The sequence below is a fragment of the Lontra canadensis genome, unplaced genomic scaffold, assembly GCF_010015895.1.
Source record: "Lontra canadensis isolate GAN:19392208 unplaced genomic scaffold, GSC_riverotter_1.0 scaffold98, whole genome shotgun sequence".
Classification (NCBI taxonomy): domain Eukaryota; kingdom Metazoa; phylum Chordata; class Mammalia; order Carnivora; family Mustelidae; genus Lontra; species Lontra canadensis.
Window position 1 is genome coordinate 2229117 of NW_022631092.1, and position 19306 is coordinate 2248422.

General features: G+C 35.9%; 1 protein-coding gene across 3 annotated transcripts in view; it reads right to left on the bottom strand.

Moving 5' to 3' along the window:
- The window catches only part of PPP4R4 (protein phosphatase 4 regulatory subunit 4), a 101718-nt gene that overhangs the window by 23462 nt on the left and 58950 nt on the right, over nucleotides 1–19306 (bottom strand). For all 3 annotated transcript variants that reach the window (XM_032837329.1, XM_032837327.1, XM_032837330.1), the window contains 8 exons: nucleotides 13777–13898; nucleotides 12041–12163; nucleotides 10787–10956; nucleotides 10335–10454; nucleotides 7725–7802; nucleotides 6776–6859; nucleotides 5995–6177; nucleotides 1138–1243 (listed from right to left, as the gene is read on the bottom strand). In XM_032837329.1, the coding sequence (XP_032693220.1) occupies nucleotides 1138–1243; nucleotides 5995–6177; nucleotides 6776–6859; nucleotides 7725–7802; nucleotides 10335–10454; nucleotides 10787–10956; nucleotides 12041–12163; nucleotides 13777–13898 (986 nt within the window). The remainder of the gene's footprint in view (nucleotides 1–1137; nucleotides 1244–5994; nucleotides 6178–6775; nucleotides 6860–7724; nucleotides 7803–10334; nucleotides 10455–10786; nucleotides 10957–12040; nucleotides 12164–13776; nucleotides 13899–19306) is intronic.

Sequence of the window (19306 nt, forward strand, 5' to 3'; positions counted from 1 at the left end):
ACTGAGAAATGAAAATTAAATTAAAACAGAGTAAAAAAAGAGAAAGATTAAAGTATACTGAGCATAGGGGCACCTGGGTGGCTCAGTGGGTTAAGCCTCTGCCTTCAGCTCAGGTCATGATCTCAGGGTCCTGGGATCGAGTCCCGCATCGGGCTCTCTGCTCAGCAGGGAGCCTGCTTCCCCCACCCCCTGCCTGCCTCTCTGCCTACTTGTGATCTCTGTCTATCAAATAAATAAATACAAAATGTTAAAAAAAAAAAGTATACTGAGCATCATTTTTCTTAAATGGAATTTTATATACTCTAATTTTTTGAAAAGTGGTGATCCATACTTAAAAAGGTAAACTTCAGTAACCAGAAAATCCCATTACTCACCTATGCTGGGTAACAGAGTTTAAGAAAAGCATTAAGACATTATGTCAAAGCAAGTATACAGTAATTAAAAAGGATATATATGTGTGTGCCACTATTTCTAGAATTAACAGTTCAACTAGAGGTTTATATCTTGATTTTAGCCCTTAGCAAATTAAAATAAATTTGCATTTGTTAATTGACTTAATCTTTGAAGACATTATGAACCACCTAAGCTTACCAGATACATATTTATAGGTACTATCAACTCTGCTCAAGGAAACAAACCAAAAACCCCTACATTCTGTTAATATTTAAAATAAAAACATAAAATAAATTACTACATTCATGGATATTCTACTCATATTTTAGTTCCAAATGCTATTTATCAGGGTAGAAACTAGACTCTCAACATAATTATTTTAATTATTTTTAATAATTAATAATTATTTAATAAATTTAAATAATTTTAATTAAACTATTTAAATATTTTGATATTAATTTTAATATTTTAAATAATTATTTAATTAATTATTTTAACTTCTCAAGTGTAGAAACTCACTAAAGTAGGCCCAGACTAATTATTACTTCATTCATCATAGACTGATCCTGTCATACAGATTTCTAAAACCAAAAAAAAACTAACCTACAAAACTCAAACACAAACACACTCTGGATATTTACCAATATCAGCCTAACTATTCATGGCAAAATGATAAAGCCAGACAGAGCTAACTAAGGCCAGTTTACTTTCTGTTTTTCAAAATGAGAGGCAATGATTACTTACGTTCAATTAATTTTTGAATGACCTCATGTCTCTGTTCTTGTTTACGATTATAACGTAGAAAAACACATAGAGTCCGTGAAGCTGCCTTTTGGACAGGTAAGACATTCTTGAAGAAATAGGTAAGAAAGACAATTAAACCAATCAAACAGCATAATTTTGCTTCACAAATCAACTTTCAGTTTTGGCTAAAAGCAAGAGCAGGGATGTCTGCCTCTCAAATCACTGTGGAAAGTTTCTTCACAATTTCATGTTAATATCACTCAGGCAAATCAGCTAAAGTATCACATTACAAAGTTAATGCAGTTTGGCACGGTCATTTCCAAGTCATCCAGATCTGATTTATATTTGACTTTCTTTCTCTGCTACTTCAGCTTATAAGACATTCTCCCCAAATACATCTCCCCAGCCATTCTCTTAGCTTTTCTCCAGCCTTGTGTTAGGTATTGCATGTTCTTGCAAATATTCATTGAGTAAATGAATATTTACTCAATGAATATTTGCAAGAACATGCCCTGTGTCAGATACATCACCAAAACAGAAATCTAGAGATCCCGTGACCAGCTGTACTTTTCAGTCCTTCTGGCTTCTACCTCTTCAGCCTCAGTGTCATTCACTGAGATCCCTGGTCTGTCCCACAGATAAAGCTTAGAATCCAAAGGACACCATGTCAGTAACTCTTACTAGTGTTCTGTATTCCTTTGTCTTTTGAATTTCTGTCACACCACTGGGTACAACTGATATTTAAGTAAACTCAATCATCTACCTTTACTGGGTTTGGGTTCAAATTATGTATTAGAGAAAAATCTCTCAAGCAGATATACTATGTCCAGTATAAAATTCACGTTCACCATCTTGGCTTACATAGAAATACAATAATATTTAATTCTTGAAGATGCAGGTATTATAATGGGGATCCTTGGAATTCGAGTAAAATAAAACTTTACATTGCTGGGAGTGTGATGCCTGCTACCTCCTCTCGTGTTTTATATACTATTGTGTGGTGTTTTTAATGTGTTAAATGTAAAAGGAGAATATTCATTATGAATTATAATAGAAAGTTTAAGAAATGTACATAAACAGAAGCATCACTAGAATTTTAAAAAGTGAATTTTAGGTAAATGAATGAAATAAAAACATGTCACTCTTTTCTTTCATTCTGTGCATACTAGTGGAATTTTGAATGCATAAATACTTCAGTCATAAGAAAATATGTATATTTTGTACCTCACAGTATAACATAAGTTATCTTTTGGGCCAGAAATCAAAGATAAATGTATCAAAAACACCTAAGGGCAACCTGAGTAAGTTGTGAAAACTGGAGCACACTAAGAATGACTACAGTTGATTAAAACCATATTTAATATTAGAGAATGAGCCTGAAAGAGAGAACAAAAAAAAAAAAAAAAACAAAAGAAAACTCAGCAATCTCCACTGCAAATGGCTCCTGCACCGACTTTCAGCTCTGAAAATTGATCACTGGAGGAAAAAACTAAGGATCACATGATGAAATAGATTTCAGCATCATCAAATTACCCACGTGGATGAAGCAAAGCATCTCTTCATAGGAGAATGCATGAAAAATGTAGAAGGGATAGAATTTTTAAAAATCACTCTTCTGCAAGTTCTAATGAAAATGGATTCAGGAAGGGTCATCAGTGGATGCCAACCCTAATGGGTGTGAGGTTGATGAGAAACTGGTGTCCAAAGGGTTCCAAGGGTCAGCTGGCAATGACAGTGCCCCTTGCAAGGGAGAAGTCATAATTCTGCCGTGGGCTAAGAGAGCTGTCACCACCTGGGCAAGCACTCCAAGCTCACTTACAGAGGAACACGTGTCCTTTGTTCCCAAGTTGATGCGAGATGACGCGAGATAAAATACAAAGAGCATTTATGAAGTATGCTTGGCAAAAATGTTTAAACCTAAAACTCAGCAAGCCCTTAGATCTAATTTTCCGTTTACAGGAAATACTGAGACTCGGTGAACAAGCTAACCCCGTGAGGCAGCAATGTGACAGGTACAGAACGGGAATATTCTACAGGATGACGAAGTCTCTTCCACAATTCAAGGTCGTGAAAAAGTGGGGAAAGGGAGAAAAGGGAGTCTGTCCTGAATTAAAAGACAATTAAGAGTTGTAACAGCCAAAGGCAATGTAAAGATCCTAACTGGATCCTATATGGAATATAGGAACATATAAAATATGGTCGGGAACAATGTCATCTCCATGGATGTGAACTTACACTGAAGAATAACCATCCATTTTGTAAAACGCAATGATTCTAGTGTGATTATACAGGCGGATGTCCTCTCTTAGAGATGAACATTGAAATGTTTAGAGATAAAATATAATGATATCTGTAATTTAAAATTCCTCAGTGCAATGAAATAGAAACACAAATACGGCAAAATGTTAACAATTGTTCCATCAAGCCGGGTTCTACAGGAGGGTTCATCATAGTCTTTTCTCTGCCTATCTGTATCTTTAAATTTTTTTCACAACAAATGCAGAAAAAAGAAGTTAATGTCATTCCTCAAAACCTTCTGAAGATCCTCCTTATTTCAGAGACCACAAACTAGACCCCACATCCCGTTCTTCAAAGTGTGCCGCCCAGGCACCCTACTCCCCGCCACTCGCCACCCCAGCTTCCTGGCGCCTCACACAACCACATTACTCCCTTTGCCCTTGTCCTTCATCCACATGGTAACTCCTTTACTTTGTTCAAGCCTCTGCATGAAGCATACTTGATCAGAGAGGGCTTTTCCCTGATCCCTGTCTCCACAACAGCACCCCACTCCCATCTGTCACGCTCCTCACCTTCTACCCTGCTTTGCTGTTCCTCACTGTACTTTTCAACCCTGACATATTACGTACATATGTTGCTTGACGACAGCCAGTCTCCCAATAGCATCTCAGGCTGCGTGATAAGACATCCTTTGTCTCTTTGTTCACTGTTGTATCCTGGTACCCAGAATACACTGCTTGGCACATAGTAAGCACTCAATAAATTTTGCTGAATGAATGAATGGGTATTATTATCATTAGGTATGGAATTAAAAATATAAATCTTTTCTCCAGAGGATATTGAAGCAGAATAATGTATCCCTTTGATCATGGGAAATGTGCTATAATAATCATGTATCTCTTTTTAACTGGGGAATTACTGCCTTGTAAAAGAAAACAGTAAAACCAATCTCTTAGGCTTACAGGTACTTTGTTCACATTTTTGTGATAAATCATTTCTCTTTCTTGAGAAGTGAAATTAAAAATACAGAATAACTATGTGTTCTTAGCTTTGTAAACACAGCATACCTACTAAATCATCAGGCTGAGATAAACAATTAAGATCAAACGTCACAGCACCTACTGGCATCTGTGAATATATTCACTCCTCCTGTGGGATTATGTATCCTGTTACCACCCTTTAGAACACAAGCTCCCTTAAGAGCAGGAGTCCGTCTGTCTTATCCCCTCCTATATCCCTAACTCCTGAAACAGTGCCTGACACAGAGCAGGCACTCAAACAGATTATTTCTGAATAAAATAATTCATCAATTCTGTGCAATTTTACGTGAAATTTCCTATGTGGCACACTCACAGACTGTCCTCTGATAAGGAGTCATTGATGTCAAAATCATTTCTTAAGACTGTTACAGCTATAACGTGACCTTCAGGCTCTAGGCTATGCTTTGATGAATGAAATTAACCTGTAGAAGTGTTAGTTCATGAAATGTATCCTTATTTTTTTTTACTTATGTTATAAATGACACCAATAATGTTATTTTGTTTTTCTTTTAATCTTTGAAGATAAACCTGATTTTGGTTTCCTGAAATGACTATTCGAATTCATTATCTCCCTTTCATTGAGAACAATGAGAATATAAAGCACTTTTTCAACAGTTTCTAAAATACACATGTTATATAGAACATTTTCATACCTCAGAATTGGTAGGAAGACATATTAAATGCACAGTGAACTGTGAGCTAAATAAACCTCTGAAATTGTTGTGTCAAAGGTAGACAACTTACTCTCTGGAGGATTTGAGTACAAACCTTTTCCTTCCTCCCCCCCCCCCCAGGGCCCCGCTTTTGACTCTAATTTTAGGGATATCCACAGTAGGCTACCATGTTTTTAATATAAGCTTTAACTGTTACACAGCCACTTTTTAGAGATCCTTTAAAAGAAAAAGCAACTCCACTAAGATTTAGGGACTTAGAGGATGTCTCGGCAACATGGCATAGCTGAGGTAGGTAGGCTCTGAAGCCAGGACACATAAAATGTGGATGTGAGAGCACAAGGGACTCCGCAGTCGAGATCGGACTCCTGCCAACCTGCCTTTTGAGAACTATATCAAGTCTGAAGTGAGTCTATTCTCACTCTCCTTGGCAACATATGGAAAAAGCTAAGTAAAGGTACCTCCTGTTCATTCTTCAATCCAGCTGTGTAGGCAATGTTCAAACATAAGCATTAGTGAAGAAGCAGAGGGAAATCTGAGTCTCCCCCTTGGGGACCTGGGAATAAAACATCCTTCTAGGACCAAATGGAATCAACAGAGTTTGTTGTACTACTCTGAGAATGGGAAGAATCTGGTAATTCCAAAATCAGGTGTAAGTTCAAAAGAATTAGATGAAAGGGGGGACGCCTGGGTGGCTCAGTGGGTTAAGCCTCGGCCTTCGGCTCAGGTCTTGATCCCAGGGTCCTGGGATTGAGCCCCGCATGGGGCTCTCTGCTCAGCAGGGAACCTGCTTCCTCCTCTCTCTGTGCCTGCCTCTCTGCCTACTTGTGATCTCTCTCTGTCAAATACATAAATAAAATCTAAAAAAAAAAAAAGAAGAAGAATTAGATAAAATGTACTGCGCTCACATTTGTCATCATGATTGTGAACATTCTTTGTAAGAAACGATAATAAATCTGATCACTTGATATGATGTGTGGCAGACAGGCATATTTCTGGAGTAGCTTCTCATGAGTTCTCCATTTCAAGGAGGCTGCCGCTCGCTGCTCAGCGGCTGTGAGGGCTGGGATCAAGTCAGGCAGAGATGATAACTGGAAAAAAAGCACATCAGAAGACCGACGAGAACAAATCAATTGCAGCATTCAGTCAAACCACCCAGTCTTATAATACACTGGGGAGAGGAATATTCTCACTGACTTCAGAACCTAAGAGGATCTTAGCTGTCACAGGGAGATAATTATCTGGCAAAATCAAATATATTTCAAAGAATCCGTAAGTAAAATTTATGGTTACTGAAAACAAAATTTTGAAATAGAGAATGAGACTCAATCCTTCTAGCCTAAGTACAATGTGTCCTATTTCACTGTTGGAAAATTTTGGCTTCCTTCATTCCTACTGTTCTGTGCTCACCAGAGGCTATGCTTGGAGTAATAATTAATACTAGTAAAATCGAAAATATGAATGTAAACTCCAAGGACAATAAATAAGAATCGTGGGGGATTCTCACTCATGGGGGAAATTCAAGCTGTTGAAGCTTCCACAGATATTTACTAATAAGCACCTGCTATTACGGGGCAAGCACTACTTTAAATGTTTTCCACACATTATCTCATTGATTCCCCACAACAACTCTGTAGAGGAAGATCATATTGAAAACATTCAGCAACTTCTCTGATACATGGGATTTACCTTGTTTTCTTGCACACTGCTTTCTCCACCAGTAGACATAAGTTCAAGGATTTCTGGAAGATGATCTATAAGAGCATCTAGTACCTTTTAATAGAGACATCGATTACTGTTATGGTAACTACTGTTTTTCTAATCTTGTATTAGCCTCGTATGTCCATTTCTGTGCAGAAATAGTATTATTTACCAAACAAAATTTAGGGACTTTCTATTTTCCTACATTGCCATCTTCTTGCTGGAACGTTTTAGAAACATGGTCAACTGCCCCGATCGAAACTACCTTTTTGAAAAGAGATTAGTGTATCTGCCCCTTGATCTAGATCTAAGGCAGCTACATCTATACAACCAATATGCTGAAAACTGCCTCTCAACTTTTACAAAGCAATTTAAGTCAGGTAACACCTAAGCAATGTGCAAATATTGATGAGTTGAGCTTCGGCAAGCTAGTAGTCATTTGGGTGAACAGGATACACTAAATGCATCATCAAAACAAAGAATTTCAGTTTCCCCAAGTACACTCCCCAAATAATACTGACAGAAAAAAAGATACAAAATGTGATATAAAACAGGACTGCAATTATGTAAAATACGAACATTTTCATAGCAAAAAAATAAAAGAAAAACTTAAAAATATAACAAAACAGAAACAGTGACTGGAACTTTTGTCTGTCTACTTTCTGGTATGTCCTAAATTTTTCTTAATAAACAAATATACACTATTTTAAAACCTAGGATTTTTTTTTCAAATATCTCAACTTCCAGTCTATGATACAATGGCACCCTGTCTTGATGCTTTTGGGGCTAGTCAGCTGAATGAATTCATGCAATTCTGAAGAAGTTTGGGGGGGAACAGGCATTAATAATATTCAGATTAACATAATTATGATAGTTATAATAATTAACATAAAATTAACATAAATGGAGTATAAACCAAATAGTAAGAAGATATTACCTCCAGTGATTCATCTTGTAATAATGTTATTAGTTCTTTATGAATTAAATATACTCCAGAATTTAGAAGTTTAGATACCTGAAATGGAGCAATAAAGTCTCTCAGATTTAAAACTATTAGACATCTAAAGGATATGATAATAATTTTACAAAATGCACCCCTTTTAGATACTTCTTCTAAAACAAAACTAGGTTACAATATAAATGTAAAAATTAAATTTCTAGAAAAATTAATTGCATAGAAAACCAGCTTTTTTAGTCTGCTTTATAACACTCTGGAGTGTGGAGACACAGGGTGGGAAAGCCAGTGCCCACCAGGGTGTAGAAAGTACGGGATGGATTCATCAGAGTCATAATTTTCAAATCACAAGCAGTAAGTCCATGGACACCTCTAGCTCATATTTTAAAGTCTTAATAGCAGCCAAGAGGGTCTGACAGAACATCATGGGCATATAAGCTTTCATCCTGGATCAGTGCCTCCTGAAGAAGGCAAGTACTGCAGAAGGTCGGTGTGACACAGGGACAGAGGGGACTCTGAAGCAAGCAAGACACTGAAGATATTTCCAATCAAAGACTTTAATCAGCACAGGAGGAGTTGGGAGGGTCTAATCTAGCTTCCCTGTGAACAAATTTGTTTTTCTTCCTCCAGGCAAACTCAGAACCCCCAGTGGTAAATTTACCAGTTTCTACTTCATCTTTTTTTTTTTCCCTTTTCTTTTTTGGGTTTGGTGTTTTCTTTGTTTGTTTGTGTTTACATATTGGGCTTCTGGGTAAGATTTTATTTGGTGGGGGGGAAGGTTCCTGGATAAAGAAAATGTTTTTAAAAATTTTGCTCTACAGTGTTGTTTCTGACTTGTTCAAAATACTTTCAAAATAATGTATTTCTGAAAAACAAGAATGAAGTTAGGACATGGTAAAATAACTACCAGAATTTAACAATAACACTGTGAAAAAACTGTAAATCCACCAGTGGATTCTCACTACTCAAAAGGATAAACTAGACTAACAAGCTTTTTATGGAGTAACAGCAACAATCTACCTACAAGGTATAACTGAGAGAACACGGCAATTAGCCATCCAGCAAAGAGCTAGATCAATGATCCAAACTTCTACCAGTGAAGTATTTTTATGGACACATTTCAAGATGTTTATTTATAGGGTGTTAACATATTATATCCACTATAAAATGCAAAAAAATGAAATATTAAAGGGATGAGATAAAAATAAACATCAGTAAAACCTCTAATATATAAATACTGCTTTCTCAGATACTAAACTCACGAAACCATCTCTAGAGACCATTCATCTAACAAGTACAAGCACGCACAGTAACCAATCTGTGTGCCCACTTAACACACAGTGGGGACTGACGATTTGAGTGAATTAGGCCAGCCAGAGCGCTCTGTTCTTTCCCCTCCTCTGAAAGTGTGTTTCTATCGCTATATTTACAAAGATGACTTAATTCTGTAACACTGGAATTATTTTAATTAATTATTCCATTTAAAGGAAATATTTCCTAGATTTTGCACAGTGACCAGAAAAACTGTTATCCAAAAGAAGCAAAGACTATCAGCCAGCAGCCAAGAGTTCTTTATTATTAAGCAAAGTAATAGTGAGACTTTAGATGCCTCAGGTACTTTTAGCTAATCTAACGATGCTCTGCTTGCTGTAGGAACACAGTACAAGCAAAGGATTGAAATCTTCTCATTGAGACTAAGAATATTTAGGTGCCTCTTATAAAGAAAGGAAATATTTTGTTATGCCAATTATAAAGAGGTATTTCTGTTTTGAAGTTCCTAAGTTATAGTTCATACATCTTTACTACAACTATAGCATACATGTGCTTATTGGGATCATCTAAGACACGAAGCCAAATTTCAACCTCAAGCATTGAACAGTTAATGACATTCATCATCAAAGTTTAAATTCATTTTTGCTCTTACATTACAGAGAGTTGTTGTAATAGCCGAACCTAACAGCTATGTTCATGACACATGATCCATTTGCAGTAGAAACAATAAATTTAGGGTGCCTGGATGGCTCAGTTGGTTAAGCATTTGCCTTTGGTTCAAGTCATGATTCTAGGGTCCTGGGATTGAGCCCCCAGCTCAGCGGGGAGTCTGCTTCTCCCTCTCCCTCTGCCCCTTCTCCTGCTCATGCTCTCTTACACTCTATCTCTCAAATAAATAAATAAGATCTTTAAAAAAATTTAAATAATCTGTCTATTTTCCATTTATTCTCAAGTTCTTGAGTTTAGACGCAAAGTTAAATATAAATACTATAAAGCATATAAACACTGATTTTATTTCCAAAGTTGCAATACCCGTATTCACACCACAATGTCTGGCTTAAAGTAAGCATTTAGTATATGAATGGGTTAATAAATGATAAATGATTATAATGTGCTTATGTAAATGAATTCTACAAACATACTAAGAGAATTATGGGAATTTTAAAATAACATTAAGGATCACAATATGAAAGACATATGGAGTCTATATCTTGTAATAAACCTTTATAAATAGAAGTGTACACAGTATCAAAAAATCATCTAGCATACATAAGTGGAATTAACAACAAACGTGAAGTCGTATTACTTAGTCAGACTTACTTCATAAAAGCAAATAGCAATAGTGTATCTGACTGGTACTTCAGGGTCATGACAAAGGCAGAAGAATGTAGAATAGAGTTCCATGTGGAAGTTTTTAGGATCAACAAAAACAATCATGGCCTGGTGAAGGTGGAAGGGAGAAGATGAGTGGGAAGGAGAGAAAAACATGCATCAATACCTAATATTGCAATCATTTATACTGAAATCATGCCCTCTGAATAATAATTTAGATAGAGATCATATTTGGGAGATCCAAATGCATGCATACAGTTCTAGTTTATATATAAAGGTAAATATAAATTATAGCAATATTACATAGAACCTACTGTATATACCAGACATAAGGCTAAGCAGTAGGTGTCATATATGCCCATATTCTTTAATGCTATCTACTCATATATTTTAAAGTTATAATCAAAATGTTTATTCCATACAAATACATAGTTTATTACCGGAAAGTTATAAGCACAGTTCTTCCGGACTGAAATATACTTCTTCTCCTGCTCTAGGATTTGGGGTGGAATCTGATTTTCATTGTGTCCATTTTCTTGTTGCAAACCCAATGTACAGAGTTTCTTATAAAACTCCAAAAATCTCAAGTGTTGGTCTGGAGTAAAAATTCCTAAAATAAATGTAAAACCTTTGTTTAACATTTTAATTGAAAACAAAAATAAAGAGAGAAAAGCAAAGTACAATATATACATAATTGGAACCAAATAGTCAAGTAAATGGCTAAAGATCATAAATAAAGGCATCAGTGAGGAAAGAGTACCTATTATGAAGAAACCCAACACATTTTTTCACCTGATGTTAATTTTAACAGTATTTTAATTTTGACTTTGATAGCATAACCTACACAATGCAGGAATTACAACTGCATTAATTTCTGCCGCATATAACATACCACAGACCTCTAACAAGTCACTGTTATAGTAATACATCAGGGTCATTACTGCTGTTTATTGTAAATATTCTAAAGCTGTCTGCAGAAAAGACACATACATTTCTGCAGAGAAGGTGCTTAAAAACTCAGGTCTAAAAGATGACAAAGTAAACTCAAAATGTTTTTGATCAATGGACTGGTTCCATATTCATAAACTATGTTAGGGAGCCAGGAACTCATCATATACTGAAGTACTTATTTTCAACAGCCTATTAAAAGTCTACAATATACATTTTCAAAAATGTTTTACTATGCCAGATGGTTATAACTTAATTTATGCTTACATTATTATAGTTAGCAAAGAACTGAGTAATGTTCAAAATGCCAAGTTGTATTATGTTGAGTAATATTCAAAATGCCAAGATGTATTATGCTGATTCTAAGCTGAAACACTCACATGATATATTAATTATCCAGCAAATAGTTAATAAGGATATACTTACTATGTACCAATAGTTAATATAAATGAACTTCTATTATCATATGCCAACTGATACATATCCAAAAAAAATTTTTTTTTCATATTCAAAAATTTAAAGGGCCATGCCTACTTCATTCTGTCACTGTTCTTTCAAATAGATTCTATTGGGGGAAAAGTCATTTTTAATGTGTTCTAAATTAAGCTATCAAAAATTTAGGTCTCTTAAGATTTAACACACTGGAAGGGGGTTTTACAACTGGAGAGCTCAAGCTTAGTAGGCTGATATAAAAGAAAAAGGAAAAAAATTATCTACAATCTTGAAATTCTTAAGATATATCATACCATATAGTCCATGGCATAGTTTTCCTAAATGGAAAGATAAGGAAATAAGAATTGATTCATCTGCTTTGAAAGATTTTTCACAAAATGATTTCACTAGGGGAAGTATAGTTTGACTTCTGTCATCTGGAAAACAAAAAACAAAACAAAACATACTTTAGATCAAGTCACCCACACTGCACATGTAGAAATTAATACATACACACAGATCCCAGAAAGAAAAATTACTGTTAGCCACATAGTAACAGAAGATTTCTGCCAGCAGTGGTGGTGGGTGTGGGGCATAGAAGCAAAGAGAGGAGAGTTAAGATCATCAAAAACTTCAATGACAGGTGGAGAAGCGCAGACTTTCCGTATGCCTGTTTACTGAATTTCTTCACTTTTACTTCTTAGAAGACACTTCCTTAAGAAGCTAATCGATTTTTTTTTTTTTAAGTAGGCTCCCCACCCAGCATGGAGCCCAGTGCAGGGTTTGAACTCACAATCCTGCAATCAAGATCTGAGCTGAAATCAGGAGTTGGACACCCAACTGACTGAGCCATCCAGGCACCTCAGAAGTTAGTGAATATTTTTAAATAAGTCTGCTGGCTATAAATTTCTGATATATTAGCAATATTTACATCTTAATTCTAAATACTCTGAATTTCCCATAGTTCTCTTAAACTTTCAGAAACGCACCACTACTTTATTAAGGGTCTGAGAGGACTAAGTAAAATGCAGCAAGAGGCTTATTAGTATTATTATTCCTGTGACTCTCACCACAGTTCAGTACAACTACTGTTTTAACTAAACAACACTCATCAGACAAACACTTACTGTATTTCATATAGAATAAAAGCATTATATTAAGTAAACAGAAAAAGGAGTAATACATGGTCTCTGAACTTGAGAAGCTCAGGCCAGCAAAGAAGCCAAGGTGATGATGAGTGGTATTGGGAGCATCGTGTACCGGGAGCGGGAAGGAATGGCAGGGAAAGCCGAGAACACAGGTCAGACCCAGATCTGTGACAACCAAGTGCGGGCAGTGAGGGGAAGAGAGCAGAGAGGATGCCAGGATTCCCACACTGAATGCCCAGGGCTACCCCATAATTAGGACAAGGAGATTCATTCATTCACCTCTTTTCATGTATTACAGTTTTTCCCCCTCTGGCGCATCAGATAGCCTAAATGATTATTCTGCAGCAATCATATGTAATTACCATCCACACCGCAAAAAACTTTAACAGGCTCTCCTAGTTCAGTAAAATGCTTTTTAAATGTAGTCCTATAATTACACAATAGAGTTTTACACCAAAGTACTTGATATTTACTCCTCCAAATTTCACCATATCAGCATGGTTAATGTTTACTGACAAATTAATGTCCAGCATTAGTCGAGGGTCTAGTCATACAGTCACAGAGCAGCCGTCTCTATGATTTGACACAATACTAAGAAACACCTCCTTACACATTCCCACCCAAGTACCTCATCCCAAATTTCTCTTCCTATGGCCATGAAATTTTTAATATTAGAACATTAAGGAAGGGAAACTAATTTAGACACTGTTCTGATCAGCATCTTGAGCAAGTTGAGCAAGTCAGAGGTTAATTACCAAGCCAAATTCTTAGGAAGGCTTAATGTTCATCATGAAACCGAATGTAAGAGATTCTGTCCTTTATCTTCCTTTACTCCCTATCAGTAATACAAAAGAAGGAAAAACACTGCTTTCAGAAGCAAACAAGTGCACGTGAAGACTTACCTGCATCAAATACATCAAGCAGATTAACCAAAGTTTCAAAAGCTGCGAGACGTACGCTGCTGCTCTCATCCCTAGAGAGCTCTATCAGTTCAGGAAGCACCACGCTCTTTGTAAGTTCTGTCCTGCACAATAAGCAATGGAAGGAAATAGCTCAATTCAATAAATTATAGCAAGAACTTATTAAGAACAAGTCATGGGGCCAGGTGCTGCAGAAAACAGGAAAAATCACAAGGACGTGGTTCCTGCTCTACAGAAGCTTGCAATCTGGTTGGAAAGAGTGATATAAACATAAGAAACATTCATAGTAATTGTATGATTACTTAAATCAATTCTAGTTCTACCAGGATAATATTATTACCTACGGAGATCCTAATGACTAGAAGTTTATACTAGACTTTGTAAATTTTAAAGTAGTTTTCCATTTTAAGCAACAAGACAACAATCTGGACTAGTCAGAAAAATTTAACAGTAGTGATTATAGAAACCTTAACAAAATCTTTTTCTCCAAATTTCGAAGGATAAATTATTTTTTCTTTCACCTAAAACATAATGTTACAGGAACTAATTTCTATATAGAAGAATGATATATGATACTAAATATTCCCTCTAAAAGAATGAAACACAATAAACATGCTTTCAGGACATACGCAACATTTATAATATAATCACAACTGGTTCTTATTCAAGACTTTACGTTTCTGCTTATTCACCACGAGATGTTATTACAATGACACACACTGATAAAGTGGAGGCATATAATGTGGCCAGCTTTCTTGGACACATCACAGAAGATGGTATGAATTATAATCTGATAGCATACAAGAAAGTCAACCAGAGCTGCAGAAAACCTTAAAAATTTCAGGGAAGAACACAAAGACTCCAAGACAGCACTGTCAAGCAGAAGGTGTTGCTATGATAGAAATGTCTACAATCTGTACAGCAGCCACATGTGGCTACTGAGCAGTTAAAATAAGGTCAGTATAACTGAGGAACTGAAATTTTAATTGCATTTTACTTTATTTAAATAGCCAAACATGGCTAGTGGCTACCATATTGCAGCACAGCTCGAAGGACTTGAGTGATCAGAAAGCCAAAAACTGTCTTTAAGAAATTAATCTATGAAAGAGGGGAAGGTGGTCAGAAGTTGCAAACCTCCAGTTATTAAATAAATAAGTCATGGGAATGGAATGTGCAGCATAGTGACTGTAGTTAGCAATATTCTACTGCATATCTGAACGTTGCTAAAAGAATAAATCTTAAAAGTCCTCATCATAAGAAAAAAATATTCTGTAACTATGTAAGGTGACAAGTGGTAACTAGACTTACTATGCTAATTATTTGTAATGTATACAAATATCAAATCATTATGTTGTACACATAAAACTAACATAATGTCATATGTCAATTATACCTCAATAAAATTTTTTTTCTAAATAGTACTTACTCTTAGTATATAAAATACTCATGTGAGATTTTGAGTAAATTCCCAAGAAAATAACAAATACCCATTTCTTTAGCATAAAATTAAGAGAAAGAAAAAAAAGGAAATGAATCTAGATCACAGGTGTAGAGGTTAGCATTACCAGTGGTTCACAAACATTCATCAAACATAGGAAGTAGGATAGGTAAAGGAGTAAAACAGGAGAGAATATGTTCTGACCCAAAGGTCATAAAAATTTATTTCATACAAATCTTCCTCAGAACTATTTGTTTACCATTGAAAACCTTGAATTTATTAAGAATGAAAAATAAGAGTTTAAGATAAAGATTTCATCACTATTTACAGTCAAAACTTATCTCCATTCAATCTTCCAACAGACTTTCCTTTTCTTCCCCAAAGTAGTACACTGATGCAATCCCAACTTAATTATCTGCATGTTAAAGATAATCAGACGCAAGAGGTCTTTAACAGTTGTACAATGATTTCTTAATGTTGAAAAGGCAAAGAGAATAAATCAAATTTGTATTTCATTAGTGGTTCCTAGGGCCATTTCAATTTCAACCTACCAACACAAATGGGGACTTCTCATCTCCAATTAGGTTAAAGCCATAAAAAACTACTGCACTGTGTATTAAAACAGCACTTTTATATGTTTATTATCAAAAAATTTTAAATATAGGAAGTATAAAAATAAGTTAAAATAACCTGTAATGCTCTACTTAGAGAAACTTTGAAAGTTTCTGATAATGTATGGTCTTTCAGACTTCTTTCCTGTTTATATTATATAACATCATCTTTGGGCTTCAGCTTCCCCACCATCTGTAAAAAATGGAATGATACTATCCATCCAAGAGGTGTTTTTGAGGATATTAAGTTCATACATGTGAAGTGCTTAGAACATACAGTAAATATTATCTAAGTGTACACTTTGATTATTCATCAATTTTACTATAAACTAGTTCCTTAGACTCATCTCTCAAAATCCGATAATATAGGTAAAAGATAAGCAAAAATTTTCCCTATATTGTCGAACTCAAATGGACTCTAAGTTTATGCTTTCCCAGTAGGACATGAAGCTGTTCCCTGTGCCTTTGCTAATAACGGAAGAATTATCATTAACTTTTCCAATTTCATTGGCAAAGTAGCATTTCACTATTGTTTTTGTAAATATCACATACTATTCAATAACTGTCTGCCTACTTGACTACATCTGTTATCAAATTCCAAGCACCTGGAGACAGGACTGTATCATTTTCATTATTACATCCCCCATATGTAATCCAGTGCTTATGATAGATGCTCAATATATATTCATTAAATGAATACATCTCTCTTCAACCAATGAGTTTGAACAAAGAGGTTAAATCTACTTATTAGACATTTGTATTTCTTCTTTAGGATGTATATATATGTTTTCTTTGCCTGTCTGTCACATTATAAAAGTTAAGTGGGAATAAGGCATCATGGCAGACCCACACTAAGATGCACATACTATTAGTTCTTCTAAACAACTGGATTATAGCTGAGCAACTTTTTCAAGAAGTAGATGTGGGTTTTACACCACCTGTGCTAGTGTATCTATGAGAATATCTTTCTTGATTTTAAATGTAACCTCCACCCCAGCTAGGGCAGAATTCTAGGTCATTATCCTTTCTACTAAAAACCCTTCTGGCATTTCAGTAATTGGAACAAAAATCTTGGGACAGCCTGATCCTATGATTTGTGTAGAAGTCCTTTTTTTTCAGCCAAGATACTAACAATTACAATCTAGCGCTCCCATGACGTCAGAGGAGAGGTGCCCAAAATATAGGGTGAAGGATAACAAGATGAATGAAACAAGCAAGCTTGCCCTGACAGCCAACCCGGAATTTGGGGTCTGGCTGCATGATACAAATTGACCCAGGTGCTGGCCATGATTCAGCATCGTCTGATGGCTTGTCTGCTTCAGCGAAATACTAATGAAGATAATCCTGAGTTCCACGGTGGGCTAGGACAGCAACAGCAATTCAAGAAAACTTCTCATTTGTTTGTGCCCTTTCCACTGGCCTGTTTTAAGAAGCCTAGGCTTAAAGAAATACTGGGGACCAATCATCTCCATCTCTTTGTTAAGAAGATAGAAGGTGCTTCTAGTGTTCTTGCTTAGCCCTCCCCCTACGTGGTTCCCCTTCATCACTGACCTTCCAATCTGACAAAAGAGAAAAATCATGGGCAGAGGACAAAAACCAATCATCAGTCCCATTATATCTGAATACTACAATCCACCTCTGACAAAGGCAATCATGGATCTGCTTTTTGTCACTATAGTTTGTATTTTATATTACGGTGTATACTCTTTTGCATCAGGGTTATTTCCCTTAACATACTGATTGTGAGATGTATCCATGATGTCATATTGCATGTATCAGCACTACGTTCCTTTTTCTTGCTAAACAGTATTTCACTGTGTGGACATACCACATTTATTTTTCCCTTCACCTAGGTAGACATTTGGAATGTTCCAGTTTGGGTTATTACAAATAAAGCTGCTATAAACATGTATATATAATATAATTCTTATTGTGGACATAAATTCTTACTTGATTATATTCAGGAATGTGATAAATTTCAAATTAGTCTTTATGTAGGGTGTGAGGTGAGAATCAATGTTCACTGTTTTCTCTCATGAATATTATTATCCCAGTACTGTATTTTGAAAAGATTTTCTTACTTGAACTGCTTTGGCACTCTGCTAAAAGTCAACTGGCCATGTATACGTGGGTCCATTTCTGGCCTCTCTTCTGTCCCACTGGTCTATTTTTTTTTTTTTTGTATGTATCCTGAAATACCCTTAAATCCATTTGTTAGTTCTAATAATTGTTTTATAAATTATGAGGATTTTCTATGTAAATGGTGATGTCATCTACGAGTAGAAATCATTTCACTTCTCCCTTTCAGATCCTCAGACCTTTTAGGGTTTTGTTTTCTTGCCTTATTGCAATAGCTGGAACCTCCAGAAGAGTGTGAGATAGAAGTGATGAAAACTACCCTGGACTAGTTCTTACCTTAAGGGAAAAGCATTCAATACCTACCATTAACTATGATGTTAACTGTAGGTTTTTCATATCTGCTCTGTATCAGATTAGGGAAGTGCATTTTACCCCAGCTTCCTGAAAGTTTTTATCATGAGTGGATACTAAATTTTGTCAGATGTTCATAAGCAGCATTTCTAAGTTATCTCATTTGCCATATCATCAGAATTAGAAGTTTGAGCAACGTCTTCAAAAGTGTGTTCCTCCTTTCCAGTCTGAGGGCTGTGTATGTTCTTCCCCTCTAACACTGAAGGATATTTTTGTAGGTCCCGTATTTGTTTCTTATTTTTCTCTTTAGTCATCCCTATATTCCATACAGTTGTTCTCCTACAAACAAATGTGCATTACCTCTTCATTATACTATTTGTTATTCATCTGATTATTCTAAGAACTGTCCACTTTGACCCTAAGCTGGTACACAATCCACAGTTAGCTTTCTAGTGTTGTGTAGCCTTTATTTCATATGGATATGCTAGCTTGACAAGAAACACTTAATTTTGCCTCCTGATTACCTTATTAATGGATACAATTTCTGGTGCTCATTTCTGATTAAACTAAAGTGGTCAGGGTGCCTGGGTGGCTCAGTGGGTTAAAGCCTCTGTCTTCAGCTCAGGTCATGATCCCAGGGTCCTGGAATTGAGCCCCACATCGGGCTCTCTGCTCAACAGGGAGCCTGCTTCCCCCTCTCTCTCTGCCTGCCTCTCTGCTTATTTGTGCTCTCTCTCTCTCTCTCTCTCTGTCAAATAAATAAATAAATAAAATCTTAAAAATAAAGTGGTCAGTAATTGTTCTCTTGCCAGCCGCAGCAAATAGGAGATTACAAATCCACATCTGCACCGTGCTTGGGCCTCTTCCAAGCACTTCTCATCCCCAAATGCCTTAGAACACAACTCCCAGTGCAGCGGTGGGCAGCCTCTCTCTTCAATCAGTAGCAATCTCTGAAATGTCTGTTCCCACCTCCTTTCACCCATCTCAGAGATTCTTCTAGCCTTGAGTGTAGGAATTTCCTGTTGGTGGTTAT